This window comes from Colobus angolensis, unplaced genomic scaffold, assembly GCF_000951035.1.
Source record: "Colobus angolensis palliatus isolate OR3802 unplaced genomic scaffold, Cang.pa_1.0 Scaffold7, whole genome shotgun sequence".
NCBI classification, from domain to species: domain Eukaryota; kingdom Metazoa; phylum Chordata; class Mammalia; order Primates; family Cercopithecidae; genus Colobus; species Colobus angolensis.
Genome location: NW_012120709.1, coordinates 10,352,709 through 10,367,100, shown reverse-complemented (window position 1 = coordinate 10,367,100; position 14,392 = coordinate 10,352,709). Strand labels below are relative to the sequence as shown.

The 14,392-nt window shown below is 38.6% G+C and overlaps 1 protein-coding gene across 2 annotated transcripts in view; it reads left to right on the top strand.

The window, feature by feature from the left end:
* The window catches only part of PDGFD (platelet derived growth factor D), a 247,727-nt gene that overhangs the window by 152,990 nt on the left and 80,345 nt on the right, over positions 1-14,392 (top strand). The window contains exons 2-3 of one of the 2 annotated variants that reach the window (XM_011926641.1): positions 4,831-5,017; positions 8,827-9,007. In XM_011926641.1, the coding sequence (XP_011782031.1) occupies positions 4,831-5,017; positions 8,827-9,007 (368 nt within the window). Of the gene's footprint in view, positions 1-4,812; positions 5,018-8,826; positions 9,008-14,392 lie in introns of both variants that reach the window. The other variant, XM_011926640.1, reaches the window with a different exon arrangement.

The following is a 14,392-nucleotide window of genomic DNA, read 5'->3' as shown; positions in this document are numbered from 1 at the left end:
CGTCCCTCAGTATTAATGAGGAATTGGTTTCAGAACCCCTTCCCACTCCACATACCGCAAGGATACCAAACCCCTTATATAAAATGATGTACTATTTGCATGTAACCCATGCACATCCTCTTCTATATTTTAAAATCACCTGTAGAAACAATGTAAGTGCTGTGTAAACAGTTGTTACACTGTATTGTTTAGGGAATGATGCCAAGAAAATAGTCTGTACTTGTTCAGCATAGACACAAGCATCCTGTTTTTATATTTTCAATTTGATGTTTATGAATCCATGAATGTGGAACCCATGGATATGGAGGGCTGACTGTACTGTCCTAATCAAACTACATAAGGAAAGCCCCTCTCCCCACCCCTTCTACAGGTTCATAAAAATGTAGTTGGCATTCATTTATAACCAGAGTTAATACCTTTAAGACAGTGTAGACTTTAATGATGTTTTAGGGAAAAAAAAGAGTCCCCTTTTATACTTAGAAAATTTCTAAAAGTGTACTTTGAAAGGATATCATTGACTTTGTTATTGCCAAGTTCTGTGGTCTTTTCTCCGTCTTGTTGTCCCCTGGTCTTGGTTTTCATGTGACTTTATTGACCACTCTGTCCTTGAAATTGTCCCTTTTCTGGGCAGCCTGACTTACACACAGCTTCCTTCCCAACCATTACTCCAGGTGGGCACTTCTTCTGTCATCTGCCACTCCCAGGGCATGTGTGCCAGCACCAAGCTTCATCTTCCCTTCTCAGGACACTTCTTCAGAGGGATCACTGATTCCCAAGGCCTCCTCTCTCCTCTCTGAGCTGAGGCCTTGTGTCTGATCTGTTCTCCCAGCTAGCTCTGTAACCCCAAAGCCTGCTAAGTTTCCACTTGAATTACTCATCACCACTTCAAAACCAAACTTACATTCCTCTAAAAATGTTTCCCCTGGCAGCATCCCTGAGTATCAATAATACCACACTCAGCCCAGGCTCTAGGCTTAGCATGCTGCTGCTGCGTCTTACCCATACTTTTACATTCCTTTCTATTTTTCCCCCAAAGTGGCATCACTCCCACCTGCCCTTCTAGAATAGGACCTTGTTACCCTCACCTCTAGTTCCTAGGAGACCTTGATGCTGCAGGCACTTTCTCTCCAGTACTGTATCACCAACAGGCTAATCTTCCTTTTAACAAACTATTCACCCACACCAGGGCTGCTCTGTTTGTTCCCATATCAAGTGGAGATGTTTCTATCTGGCTTTCAAATATTTCCATAGTTCCTTTAAAGCTTGTAGCCCTCTTGTGTCTCACTTGGGGCCACCTGGACTCTGCTCTGGGCAGGCCTCTTGCAAGGATCATATGAACACATTCTCCACATTAGCCCTTGCCACTCACCTGGACTTTGAGCAACCATAGCATTTACACTCAGCACTTAATATTCCCTTTTACCTGTTTACATTTGTGCAGTATGCATCAACTTTGTTTTCCAAGTGTATGAAGACAAGAACCGTTCCTTAAACATTTTAAATTATATCCATATTTAACATAGCATCTGGAACTGTGAAGAAAGAATATATAATACCCATGAAAGAGACCAAAGAGAAAACATGCTGTTCAATTCCGTTATACAAATGAGGACTCTGAATACCTGAGATAGAAAGCTTAAAAATTAGTAGTTTTATATTTAGACTCATGGTTACCTTCTATTCGTGGCAAATGATGGCTGCTTGCCATTTATATTATTGGCATAAAGTTTTATTTTAGAATAAATTTGCTTTTGATTAAAATATTAATTTAGAGAGAGACTAATAATAGCTCTAGAGGTACAAAAATATGGCAAAAATTGTGAGGGTAATACTCAAGTGATAGAAATCTTGAAAATACTATAATACAATATGGTTAATCTGTGCTTAATATGTAATTGTTGACTGACTAATAGCTCAAATCAGTCAACCTAGAAAACAGTGTTCAGACCTGTGTTAGTCGTTTTTCACACTGTTATAAAGAACTACCAGAGACTGGGTAATTTATAAGAACAGAGGTTTAATTGACTCACAGTTCCATACGGCATAGGAGCCCTTGGGAAACTTACAATCACAGCAAAAAGTGAAGGGGGAGCAAGGCACCTTTTACATGGCAGCAGGAGGCAGGGGTTGCGGGGAACCGCCACACTTTTAAGCCATCAGATTTCATGAGAATTCACTCATTATCACGAGAACAGCATGGGGGAACCACCCCATGATCCAGTCATCTCCCACCAGGTCCCTCCCCTGACATGTGAGGATTACAATTAGAGATGAGATTTGGGTGGGGACACAGAGCCAAACCATATGAAGACCCATTGCCTAAAATCCCCTTAGCAGACACCAGTTTCCACAGCTGAACTTTTATCAAGGGAAGAGAAAAGACTCAATGAGCAGAAATGATTTTCGGCTCCTAGGAAGTTGTCTGCTTGCTGTGCTTGTTGGAAGTGCTGCCATGACTGCAGGCCACTGCCTTCATCTGGAGGCAGGGAGTGGGGACATCCCTCAACTACCCGTTGCTTTTCCTACAACTCTCTCCCACACAAATCTAGCTTGAACAAGCTGCAACACATTAACATTAAATGAGTCCCAAAAAAGTTTAAATTCCCATATGCAAAATCACTTGCAAAAGAGACTTGTACTTCACATGCCAATTCTTATCCTCTTTGTCTTATTTTTGGAAGCTCTAACAGCCACCCTCAGAAACCCTACCTTACAGTGGTTTACACCAGCAAACATAGCTTCCCTGACCAGGCTCACTGAATTATAGTCCCTCAAAGTAAACTCTCTGCAGGAGAACATAAATAGACTGTGGCTGGAGGTCTGCTTATGGTGGGGCCTAAAAAGCCAAAATCCGAAATGCAACAAACTCTGAATATTGAGAGAGATGAAAAGGGGATCCACTGTATGATGCAATTCTGATGAAAACTACCCAGAGTTAGGCCAAATTTCACAGGTTAAAATTACAAGCACCACAATATGGTACTCACTTCAGACATCAACTGCAAGTTTGGGGGACCCCAGCTCACTTGCACTTCTGACCATTTGGGTATAAATTTGGGAGTCCCTATAAGCCCCCCAGGTTTGATATTTGCTAGAACAGCTCACAGAGCTCAGAAAAGCACTATACTTACAATTAAAGTCCTCCCATAAAGGATATAAATTAGGACCAGCCAAATAAAGAAGCACATAGGGTAAGGTCTGAGAGGGTCTCAAGCATGAAGCTTCTGTGTCCTCAGGACATCAATGTGTACATCAATGTGTATCCCCATCTAGGAAACCTACCCAAGTCTTTGTGTCTAGAGTTTTCATTGGAGTTTCATTATGCAGTCATGATTGATGGAATCATTATCAACATGAGTGGACTCAATCTTCAATCCGCCTTTCATCCCCAGAGGCTGGGAGAGAGATCAGGTTAAATGTCATAATGGCTCCAAGCCCTAACCCTTAATCACATAGTTGGTCTATCTGGCATGGCTAACCCCCATCCTGAAGCTATCTGCGGGCCCACAGTGAGTCACTTCATTAGCATAAATTCAGACGTGGTCCTAGGGGCCATATCATGGATAACAAAAATATTTCTATCACGTGAGAAATTTCAAGGGTTTGGAAACTCTCTTCCAAGAACCCAGAACAAAAACCAGATAAATTCTTTTTATCTGGCTAACTACATAGAGAAAATACAATAAGAATTGGACCTATTTTAAGTCTTAGAAAACCCAAGACACAAAATTATGATTTTTGGTGGTAGAAGGAAGAACTATTTGAAATTATTTGCTGATTTTAACCCATACTAAAAGAACTGTAGTTCTGAGATTGTTGTTAGTCTTTGCTTGTCAAGAATGATATTAAGAGAGCACCCAAAGTACAAAGTTGTACATCAAGGGTGGATTTGTGAAGAATTCAGGGAGGTGGGGGCTACTAGAAGAAAGATGTGTTGTTGGTTTAACCAGAAGGTTACCCATCGAAAAATGTCATTTGAATATAAAATAAAGGGTCATTAAACATCACTGGAGTCTTTTCTTTTGTTTTTCGTTCATTCATTCACTTAGCAGTCTTTATTGAGTATCTCAGACGCTAGTCACTGGACATAGATTGCTATACCATCGGTGTAAGAAAAAAAGTTCATCTATTTGCATTTCATGGAAAAGGAGAAGGATGAACTATTTGAAATTATCTGGTGATTTTTTTTTTTTTTTTTTTTTTTTAAGACGGAATCTCACTCTGTCGCCAGGCTGGAGTGCAGTGGCACGATCTCAGGTCACTGCAACCTCTGCCTCCCGGGTTCAAGCGATTTTCCTGCCTCAGCCTCCCAAGTAGCTGGGATTACAGCCAGGTGCCAACACACCCAGCTAATTTTTGCATTTTTAATAGAGATGGGATTTCACCATTTTGGCCAGAATAGTCCGAAACTCCTGTCTTCATGATCCACCTGCCTCAGCCTCCCAAAATGCTGAGATTACAGGCGTGAGCCACCGCATCCAGCCTATTTGCTGATTTTAATTGCAATCTAAATGTACCTGAATTCTGAGATGGTTGTTAGTTTTTGCTTGTCAAGAATGATGTTAAGAAACCCTACCCTCCAAGTGTAAGGTATTAGGCATCAAGTCTATATTTGTGAGGAATTTGGGGAGGTAAAGAATAATAGAAGAAAGATATGTTGTTTGTTTAACCAGAGGCTACCATTTAGACTTAATGTTTCAAGCAAAATTAAGAAGTGTTTTGAAATATGACGTGTTGTAAACTGTTCTCTTTTTTTTACTTTCCTGTAATTGGAGCAACATACTAATTTCTACAAGTTGTGACTACTAACAGAGAGCAATCACCTCACAGACTTGTACCGAAGAGATGAGACCATCCAGGTGAAAGGAAACGGCTTCGTGCAGAGTCCTCGGTTCCCGAACAGCTACCCCAGGAACCTGCTCCTGACATGGCGGCTCCACTCTCAGGAGAATACGAGGATACAGCTAGTGTTTGACAATCAGTTTGGATTAGAGGAAGCAGAAAATGATATCTGTAGGTAAGTCAGAAAAAAATTTTTAGGGTACTATTTCAAGGTGAAAAAAAAAAGGTGAATTTAAAGCATTACATCGAACTTTCCTTTTGAGCCTTTTAAACAGACCCAATATGTGTCACTTCTTTTTCAAAAAGCCTTTGTGTCAACCCTAACAGACAAGATAGCATAGACTGCTGAGGCAGAGGGCCAAATAACCTGGCAGGACTCACAGAAACTCACTTATGCAACTGTCAGGACTGTGTGACCTCCAAAGAAGGGTGAAACCTGGAGGTCCTCTCCTTTTCCAGGGACAGAACAGCATTTGTGCACAGGTATCCAGCATCCCATGTTACCGGCAACTGCATCATGTGACTCTGGTCAAAGCCTGCCATGCACTTAGGCAACATAAACTCCCGCCCAGCTCCGGCTGACCCAGGCCTTCCTAACCATAATGAATTATGCCAGAACTGGGAGATGATGGTTGGGGAACCTATCAGGGCCTGACCCCAAATTCATATTGTGAAGGCCTCAGATACGGGTGGAGAGGAAGAGAAAGCCCATCCCAGATTCCTTGTGTTCCTCAGAAGGGTCTGTTTCTTGCAGCTTCTGGGTCACAAGTAGAAGATGAAAGCTGTGTCCGATAATCTTCTCCCTTCTTAGCTTAGTTATCAAAGAAAGCCTGGGCTGTTCTTTGAATGTCCACTCACAACATTTTACTCACTTAATTAGCATGTATAAGACTTGAGGAAGATTTTTTTTCTTTTTTGGTACTTTACTGCACACACTTGTTCTGCATTGCCAATGAACTACTGAACTGGTAAATCCTTTTAGCAGGTTGATTTTCCTTTGAATAATAAAAAGAGGTGCCTCAAATTCGGTTGTCCTCTGTTGCATGTTTATTATGCTGACAGCTTTTATTATGTTGCTATTTTGCTGAGAATAACAGCAGTGACTATTACTTTCTAGGACCAAAGAGGGTAATGTATGCCAGAAAGCAGAGATGAATACATTAAGGAAGAGCCAGTTAATATTTACAAAGAGAATAAACTAATACTGATCTTGTGTCTTTTCAACCTTGAAAAAACAGAACTAATATTCTGTGCCTAAAAAATCATGGGGGAAAAAAACGCTATTAAAAGATTATTAAAGGTGATGACTTGGAGGGTACCATGATCTGTTTCTGTCCGTAGAACGCTTCCAATACCAAATCTGTGAGGTGAGGGGTTTTTCCCACAGTAGTTAATTCTCCAACACCAGCTTGTATTGTCCTGTTCAATTCAGTTCAGACACTACCTGGAATCAGTGTCAGATCCCACAAGTTAAGGCTCAGTCCCATGAGACTGCCTCCACGTTCTATGTCAGTTGCAGCTTCCAGGCCTCTCCTACTTCTGATCAACCAGCTATAAATAGGGGTTCCAGAACCCTCTTCTTGGGTTGAATAATTTGCTAGAACAACTCACAAAACTCAAGGAAACAGTTTCCTTGCCATTACCAGTTTATTACAGAGGATGCAACTCATGAACAGCCAAATGAAAGAGATACATAGGCAAGATGTATGTAAAGAGTGTCTTCTCTTGGTTTGCAACCTTCCAAACACCTTGATGTATTCACCAGCCTGGAAGGGTATTGATGGAAGTTTCATTGTGAAGGCATGATTAATTAAATCGTTGGTGATTGAACTCCATCTCCAGGCCCTCTCCCTCCCCAGACATCTAGGGGTGGAGCCAAAATTTACAGCTCTCTAATCATGTCTTGTTCTTTCTGGTGACAAGCTCCATTTTGAAGCTGTCTAGGGCCTTCCAACAGGTACTTCCAAAAGGCAATGAATTTATTCATTAGGATAAATTATGGTATGGTTGGAAGGGGGCTTATTATGGATAACAAAAGATGCTCCTCTTACCCTAGCACTCAGAAATTCCAAGAATTTTAGGAGCCTGTGCCAGGAACAAACACCAAGTATATATATTTCTTATTATCACAATATCATAGAAGGGAAGCCAGGTCTCCACTACTGACCTGGAGTTTTGATCCTAGCAGTGAGCCCTTTTGACATCCTAGCTGTGAAAATAAGGGAGGAAGAGTCGGGATGGTTTCCTTTCTGAACCATTCACCAAATCTAGTTGCTCCTCAGAATTTATGGAAGGAAGTAGAAGAATAGCAAGCAGAAAAGAGGAGAGAAAGACGGGAAAGAGACAGCCCAGAGTCCTGTCTCAGAACCCTCTCTAAGAGATAAAACAGCCCTCTCTTGACTTCAGATTCAGAGTTAAAGTTACACTGATGTGTTCTTTAAACAAAAGTGACCTGTGGTGTTATTAAAAGTTTCAAGTATACTCATGCTTTGTGCAGCAAATATGATTTACATGTATTGTATACAAAAGGAAATGGAATTGATTTCCTACCATCTGTTCCAAAGCCTCCTTAATGTTTACATTATAGTATTTTATTCCTTGAATAATGATACTTTGTTAGTGCTTTTTACCTTCCAAGCACTATACAAACATTAAGTAATTAATTTACACAGCACCCAAGAGATATGGAGCTGGTAAAATTATATAAGCCTTCTTATTTTATCCATAAGGAAACTGAGGCAATGGACATAAGGGCCTTGTAAATCACCGTTAGAGAAATTTAGTCACAATATCATTATTTTTTACTTTCTTTTTAGATTACTTTGCCCAATCCAGCAGAGCTCTGAGGTGCATGAGTAAGACCAGGAAAGCCATATTGTTTTCTCTATGTATTCAGAAATAATGTTTCTTATGATGATTCCTTCTGATGATTGTGAAAGAAAACTGTAATATGGATGTGAGACTTCTGCCACTGTTCACACTGAATACCCATCATTTGCCTGTGACCTCAGCATCTGAAGTCACTGTGGAAAAGGTAGAGTGTAGGAGCGAGATACTGATGACCAAAACTGAAAGAAATAGTTCAGCTTATCAAGTAGAATGTTCCAACATCTTAGGGGGCTGAAAGTAGAATAAGTACTCCCTGGAAGATGTAAACTATGTCATTGAGGATCTCCTACTATGTGATAGAATGATGGAACACTCTGGAGGTGCTTCGAAGACCAAATGCTCACAAGGATAACTAAAGAGGCTTTTGCTGACTTCTTCAATCCCAGGATTCTAGTTTCTCCGACCAATGCCAGAGGTGAACTTATGGTCTTAAGCTCATTCACATGTTGGTTTAACCAGCCCAGATTTTTTTGATATTGGTTAGCACACATCTCTCCTTAAAGTTACACACTTTACCTTATGATAAGTTTCATATTTTATGACATGATCATTTCAAAAGATAATTTGCAAAAAGAGAATATAGCAAATCATGTGTTTATCCATTAATTTTCTGTAATGGCATTACTGATTTTGTAAGCTATATAGATGTAGATCATTTACTTTCTCAAGAAAGCACCAAATGCGGTAAATTAATTCAGAGTGGGTATTTGTTTTAAAAACTTTATATAGTTAATATTTGGGCATATAACTAAAGGTACATCTCCTAAAATATGCCAACAATTACAGATATTAGTTTTTCCAAGAAAACTTTTTAAAGCCGGATGCTCAGAAAGTGACCCATTTTGATTATCGAAGATTTAGGAACAGTCATGACTAAATGTATGTAAAGGTTTTCTCAGAATAGATTACTGAAGTTTGAATTTGTAAACCTAATACAAAAACCAGTTTTCCTTTTAACATTTCTGTACATTGTAATTTTCATTTCAGATTGTGGTCATGAAAAATCACATATGCTAGTTTTAATTTCTCAGTGTAAGTATGAATTTCAAAATGTACTTTAATCAAAACATGTTCATTATGTCCAATTGATTCTAGGTATGATTTTGTGGAAGTTGAAGATATATCTGAAACCAGTACCATTATTAGAGGGCGATGGTGTGGACACAAGGAAGTTCCTCCAAGGATAAAATCAAGAACAAACCAAATTAAAATCACATTCAAGTCCGATGACTACTTTGTGGCTAAACCTGGATTCAAGATTTATTATTCTTTGGTGGTGAGTACTTAACCACTTTATGATTAACAGCAGACACTGGTTTCATGAAGTATAGAGATCAATTTTCTATGATCAAATTCAGTGAGGGTGAGTGAACTTTATTAATTGCTTATAACATGGTTTGTTCCTACCTTATGGTCAAAATGTTAAAATTCTTGTTAGTAAGAAGTACCATTTTGGATCTATTAAGTCAACCTTTGGGACATGCATTTTGAAAGAGAGCATAGTAAATAGAAAAAGGGAGATCGTTTAGAATAAAGCAGATACTAAATTGCCTTTTGATTCAACTGAGGCAAAGTAAACATTTAGCCAAATAGAAAGTATGTGAGAGTTAAACAGGTTTTCAGAATTAAAGCTCAAGAAAATAATTTCCTCTTTTGGTTTGAAAATTTGTGTATAAATTCTATTGCAGAAAAAAGTCCTGATGATTATAATTTCAACTATGACCCAGATTTGGGAGGGGTCTGTCTTATAATCATAGAGCCTCAGGGCTCACGAGCATCTGCAAAATCAAAAGGTCCAATACAGGACCCAAGAGTATGAATCCTGTTTGCTAGACTCATGCTTATTTGTAGTCTTTCTTTTCTCTACTCGAACACCTCAGCAGCCATTCTCAACTGTAAATGGTTCTGACTGGTAGAAAATGTTCAACCTTATAATGAGCCAAAATCTACATTGTGAAAATGTTTAACCTTATAATGAGCCAAAATCTACAGTTAATTTTAGTCGTTGGGTCACCCACAATCATAGGTTACACACAATCTTCTTTACTCATTCATACATTAATAAAACAATAGTAAGTTCCTGTTCTTTGTCAGGCATTCTGGTAGATGTAGTAGATACAAATTACCTTTGTATTTGTCTGCAGGACAGACAGGGTCCTTGAACCATCTGGAGCTTAAAGTCAGGTAGAGATGACAAAAAATTAAAAAGCAGTAACAGGCCAGGTGTGGTGGCTCATGCCTGTAATCCCTACACTTTGGAAGGCTGAGGTGGGAGGATCTCATGAAGCCAGGAATTTAAGACCAGTCTGGGCAACAAAGCAAGACCTGTCTCAAAACAACAACAACAACAACAACAACAAAAAAACAGCAACAACTGAGAATGCTGCATAATAAGACAGAATAACTGAGTGGTGTAGGTTAGGTCCACAGAGACATTTGGATAATTTTCTCTATACATTAACATAAATATCCCAGAATCCTTCAGTTGTTTGTAGCATATTGCCTTTTGAGATCAATTTTCACTTTCTTTAGGTTTGTCTCTGTCCCTTTTCCAAGTGTGAATGCCAAAATAAAACACAGTACTATAAATGGCATCAGTTTATTGGGTTTTTTTCTCTTAAGAATTAAATTTTTAGAAAAGAAAAAAATCTTGCCTTTTAAAAAACCTAATTGTTTTTCTTTGCATTGTAGTGAATTATTAAACACTAAGTGAATTCTACATCAGAACATTGTAAATGAAAAAATAACATGCGGTAACACTGGTTCCAGTTTTAATTTAAAAATAATCCATCAAGCATGATTCACATTATTGCAAACTCATGCAGTTCTGCTCAGCATTAAAATTGAAGTGTGAACCTTTGGTTTCTACATTTATTTGCCTTTTAATATGTTCAGTGATGCATCTGTTCTCAATTGTTCACGGATGGAGCAGGCTTGGCATGTTAGAATGGTGATGGATAGGTTTAGAAAAGAATTTTTTTTTCCCTTAAAATACCAAGCGCTATTAGTGCTAATGTTTGGTTATGAGTAAGTTGAATGGTCCATAAGTCAGTTAGAAACACCGTAACTCCAACATAATGTCTTTAAGGCAAAACAACCACTTTTGTAGAAAGCAGTAGAAGTACGGGTTTAAGGGAGAATTGATACTTTTGTTTGATGTGTTTTGGGTTATGGTATAGCCTCATAACTCATTTGTTGGTCAATTTTAAGTGGAATATTGGACTGCCTCTATAGTTTGGATGTAAACTGTTTGGCATCGCTCCCCTGACTTATTTACCTCCACCAGTACTTTCAGTTGGTGTTTTTTCTTTTTTGAAATGATGATGTTACAACACTCTTGTGTATTTTTCTACTGGCCTGTTGGTCTGTGTCCATTGAAAATAGCTGCAGACTCTTTCTCCTCCTAATAGGCTTCTGGCCTTAAATATGGTCCACTAAAGCCAAAGTGTTTTGGCAAACAAATGTTAAGGGATAGAATGAGCTTAACCTCCAGGTATGCAGAGACTCTAGATCGTGTGGCTTTTTGACAAAACTCTTCTGTTTGATTCTTGGCTCAGCAAGGATAGATCACATATGGCTTGACCACTGTACTGGGAAGATCACTTTATTCATGTTTAAATTTTACTCAGAGGAGCTTTAAAACAGGGTTTATAAACTTAAGAGACCAGGCTTAAAACTGGAAGTAGGCCAGGTGTAAATTAATAGGGAGACAGTGGGATTAAAAATGGCAATCCCTCTTCAAGTGTGTTTAATAAATTTTAGAATGCTAAACACATTTAGGAGCTAGAGTCAGCTGTTTTGCAACCCCTACTTTAAGGAATACTAGGCGCAAGAGAAATAAGAGCCTTAAGAATAGTTTGTGGCCAGGTGTGGTGGCTAAAACCTATAATCCCAGCATTTTGGGAGGCCGAGGCAGGAGGACCACTTGAGCCCAGAAATTTAAGTCCAGCCTGGGCAACATAGTGAGACCGTGTCTACAAAAAGTGGAAAAAAAAAAAAAAAAAAAGGCCAGGCATGATGGCACATGCCTGTAATCTCACCTACTCCAGAGGCTGAAGCTGGAGGATTGTGTAAGGCCAGAAGGTCAAGGCTGCAGTGAGCTGTGATGCCACCACTGCACTCCAGCCTGTGTGAGAGTGAGGCTCTGTCAAAAAAAAAAAAAAAACCAGCACATGAGGAGTCAAGGTGCTCTTGGAAAATGCAGAGTAGCTGTTAGGATAGGTCATAGATCAAGATCACCACCCTTCTCATCTCTACCTCTCTACCTGCATACCTCCCATGGAACATCTCTGCTCTTCCTGCCTCAGGGACTCTCCAGGTGTACCTGGACATTCCCTGAAGCTGTAAGTAGTAGGTATCCAGGACTGCAAGAGCCTATTACACTGGAATCACATCTAGAAGTTTCATGTTCATAATGTTTTTGGAAAAGTGCAATGTACATTTTTAGTCAGATTTTTACTCTAGCAAACTGTGGAGACTAATGGATAACATCAAGATAACTTATTTTTGGTTGGGAATGATGCTTATATCACAGTTTTGTTTGATGTGTGGAATTCCATCTTCTACCTTCTTTTGGCGCCCTATCACGGTGCTCTCCCAGGGCATGGCAGCATAGCCATATAGGACCAGTGCCTTACTGCAAAGCATACCTTAGATTGAAGGCAGGATTCACCAGTTAGGAATGGTGCAATATTAAACAGCTTTCTTATCCTTTGCTTTTATATCTTTTAAATGGAGGTAATAATTGGAATTGGTATAAAATTTTAAAATGATAACAATTACTTAGCACAATGCCTAGAATGTATTAAGTACTCAGTAAATGATGACAATAATTCTACCTTTTGTCATCACAAATTATGTATATATCTGTCTCCTCCAGATACATGCTTATCTGCTCATTGAGATACACACTTAGGATGTGTATCTCGTTTCTATGTATAATTCTATACAGTGCCTAATATACATGGCTAGACTGTGTGTTTGTTGAAATGACCCTTTCTTGAGAAAATGTGATTCATAAAAGTTGTCTGATTTCATTTTCTTACTCTCCTATTCAGCCTTCTTTTCTGATTTTACCCCATTAAAGATAACAGATACTTTCAGAAAGCATAATTAAGCAGAATGGATAATGTTGTCAAATATTTGGTAGCGAGATGTGATTATCTAAATAAATAAGGATCTCCTGCCACAAATCTACTTTGTTGGAGAATAAATGAATGGTTGGATGGTTAGGAATCTTTCTGAAAAGACTACTAAGTAGATTATTGGAAAGGTGTTTAATTACAAGGCTCCCAGTGGATGACGTACGGAGAACTGAACAAACAAGGGTATGAATTTCAACTCTGCTGCATACTGACTAATGGCCCAGTTTCCTCACCTGTAAAATGGTGATAATACTGCATGACATTAGGTTGTTTTGAGGATTAAATTAGATAACTTTTATAAACCACTTTGCCTGGAACTTATTAATTACTCAACTATCTGTGGCTATTATTGTTATTATTATCACTGGCCTTATTATTAATATATCAGGTAACAGACAATCCTGTATAAATAGCCCACTTGCGTGTGTGTGTGTGTTAAAGTAAGGTACATTTTTTAAAATTCAAAAATAAAAAGTCAAATCATTTGAAAGCTTGGAAAGCTACTCAAAAACTTTATTGTTTTGTTAATGAAATTTTTATTTTATACATTGAAATTTGCTAATATCCATTATAACACTTTCTAAAATAAAAATCTGTTTTGTCATATCAGTTGCTTAGCTGTGTCTATCTCTGTAGTTAATTAAAGTGATGCCGTTATTTCCATTGGGAATGAAACTCAAATGAAGAATAGTTTTACATAAAAATGATTATTTAAAATAGAAAAAGAAGAAAAGGAAGAAGATGAAGAAGAGGAGGAGGAGAAGGAAGAGAGGAGAACAGCCCAGGAGTTGAAAAAGATAAGATTCTCAATAGTAACTTTTGCAGACTCGAATTTTGCTCACCTAAAATTTACCAGCTGGTGAAACAAAAGCAGTATTATCAACAGCAAAATAACGGTGAACAATTCATCCTTATCATCCTAAGCTGAATTCTTAAACAAAGCTAGAGAGTAAAGGAACTCAGTCACTTTACAAAGTATGGAAATGTCATCTTTATTTGCATATCCAGATAAAATCATTGACCATTCTGAACACCCATGATATTTTGGGCACTTCAGCCAGGACTATATCTACATACCCAAGGATTGTCAGAGTGAGGGCAGTAATTCCTACGGCAGATTCTGTTTACCTCAGTTTCTTTCCCTCAAATATATCCCACTGGAGATTTTGGAGTTGCAAGAGCTGCAATAGTTTCATATATGCCTACTGTAAGCTAAACAAGGCATGTCCATGTCCTGGAGATACAGCAGTGAGGAAGACAGGCAGAACCTCTGCTGTCAGGAACACGCATAGCAGTAGGAGGAAACAGATAATAAGCATATAAGTAGAGAAGTGCATGCATACACAGAAACATAGACATTTGAACCTCAATAAAAGCAGATAAAAGAAAATAGTGTGTTGGAGAGTGACTAGTATGGAGCCCATTCCAACTAGGGAGTCAAGGATGATCTGTGGATGTAAAATTTCAATAGAGACCTGAAATATTAGGAGGCAGTGATGCAAAGTTGTAGAAGAAGA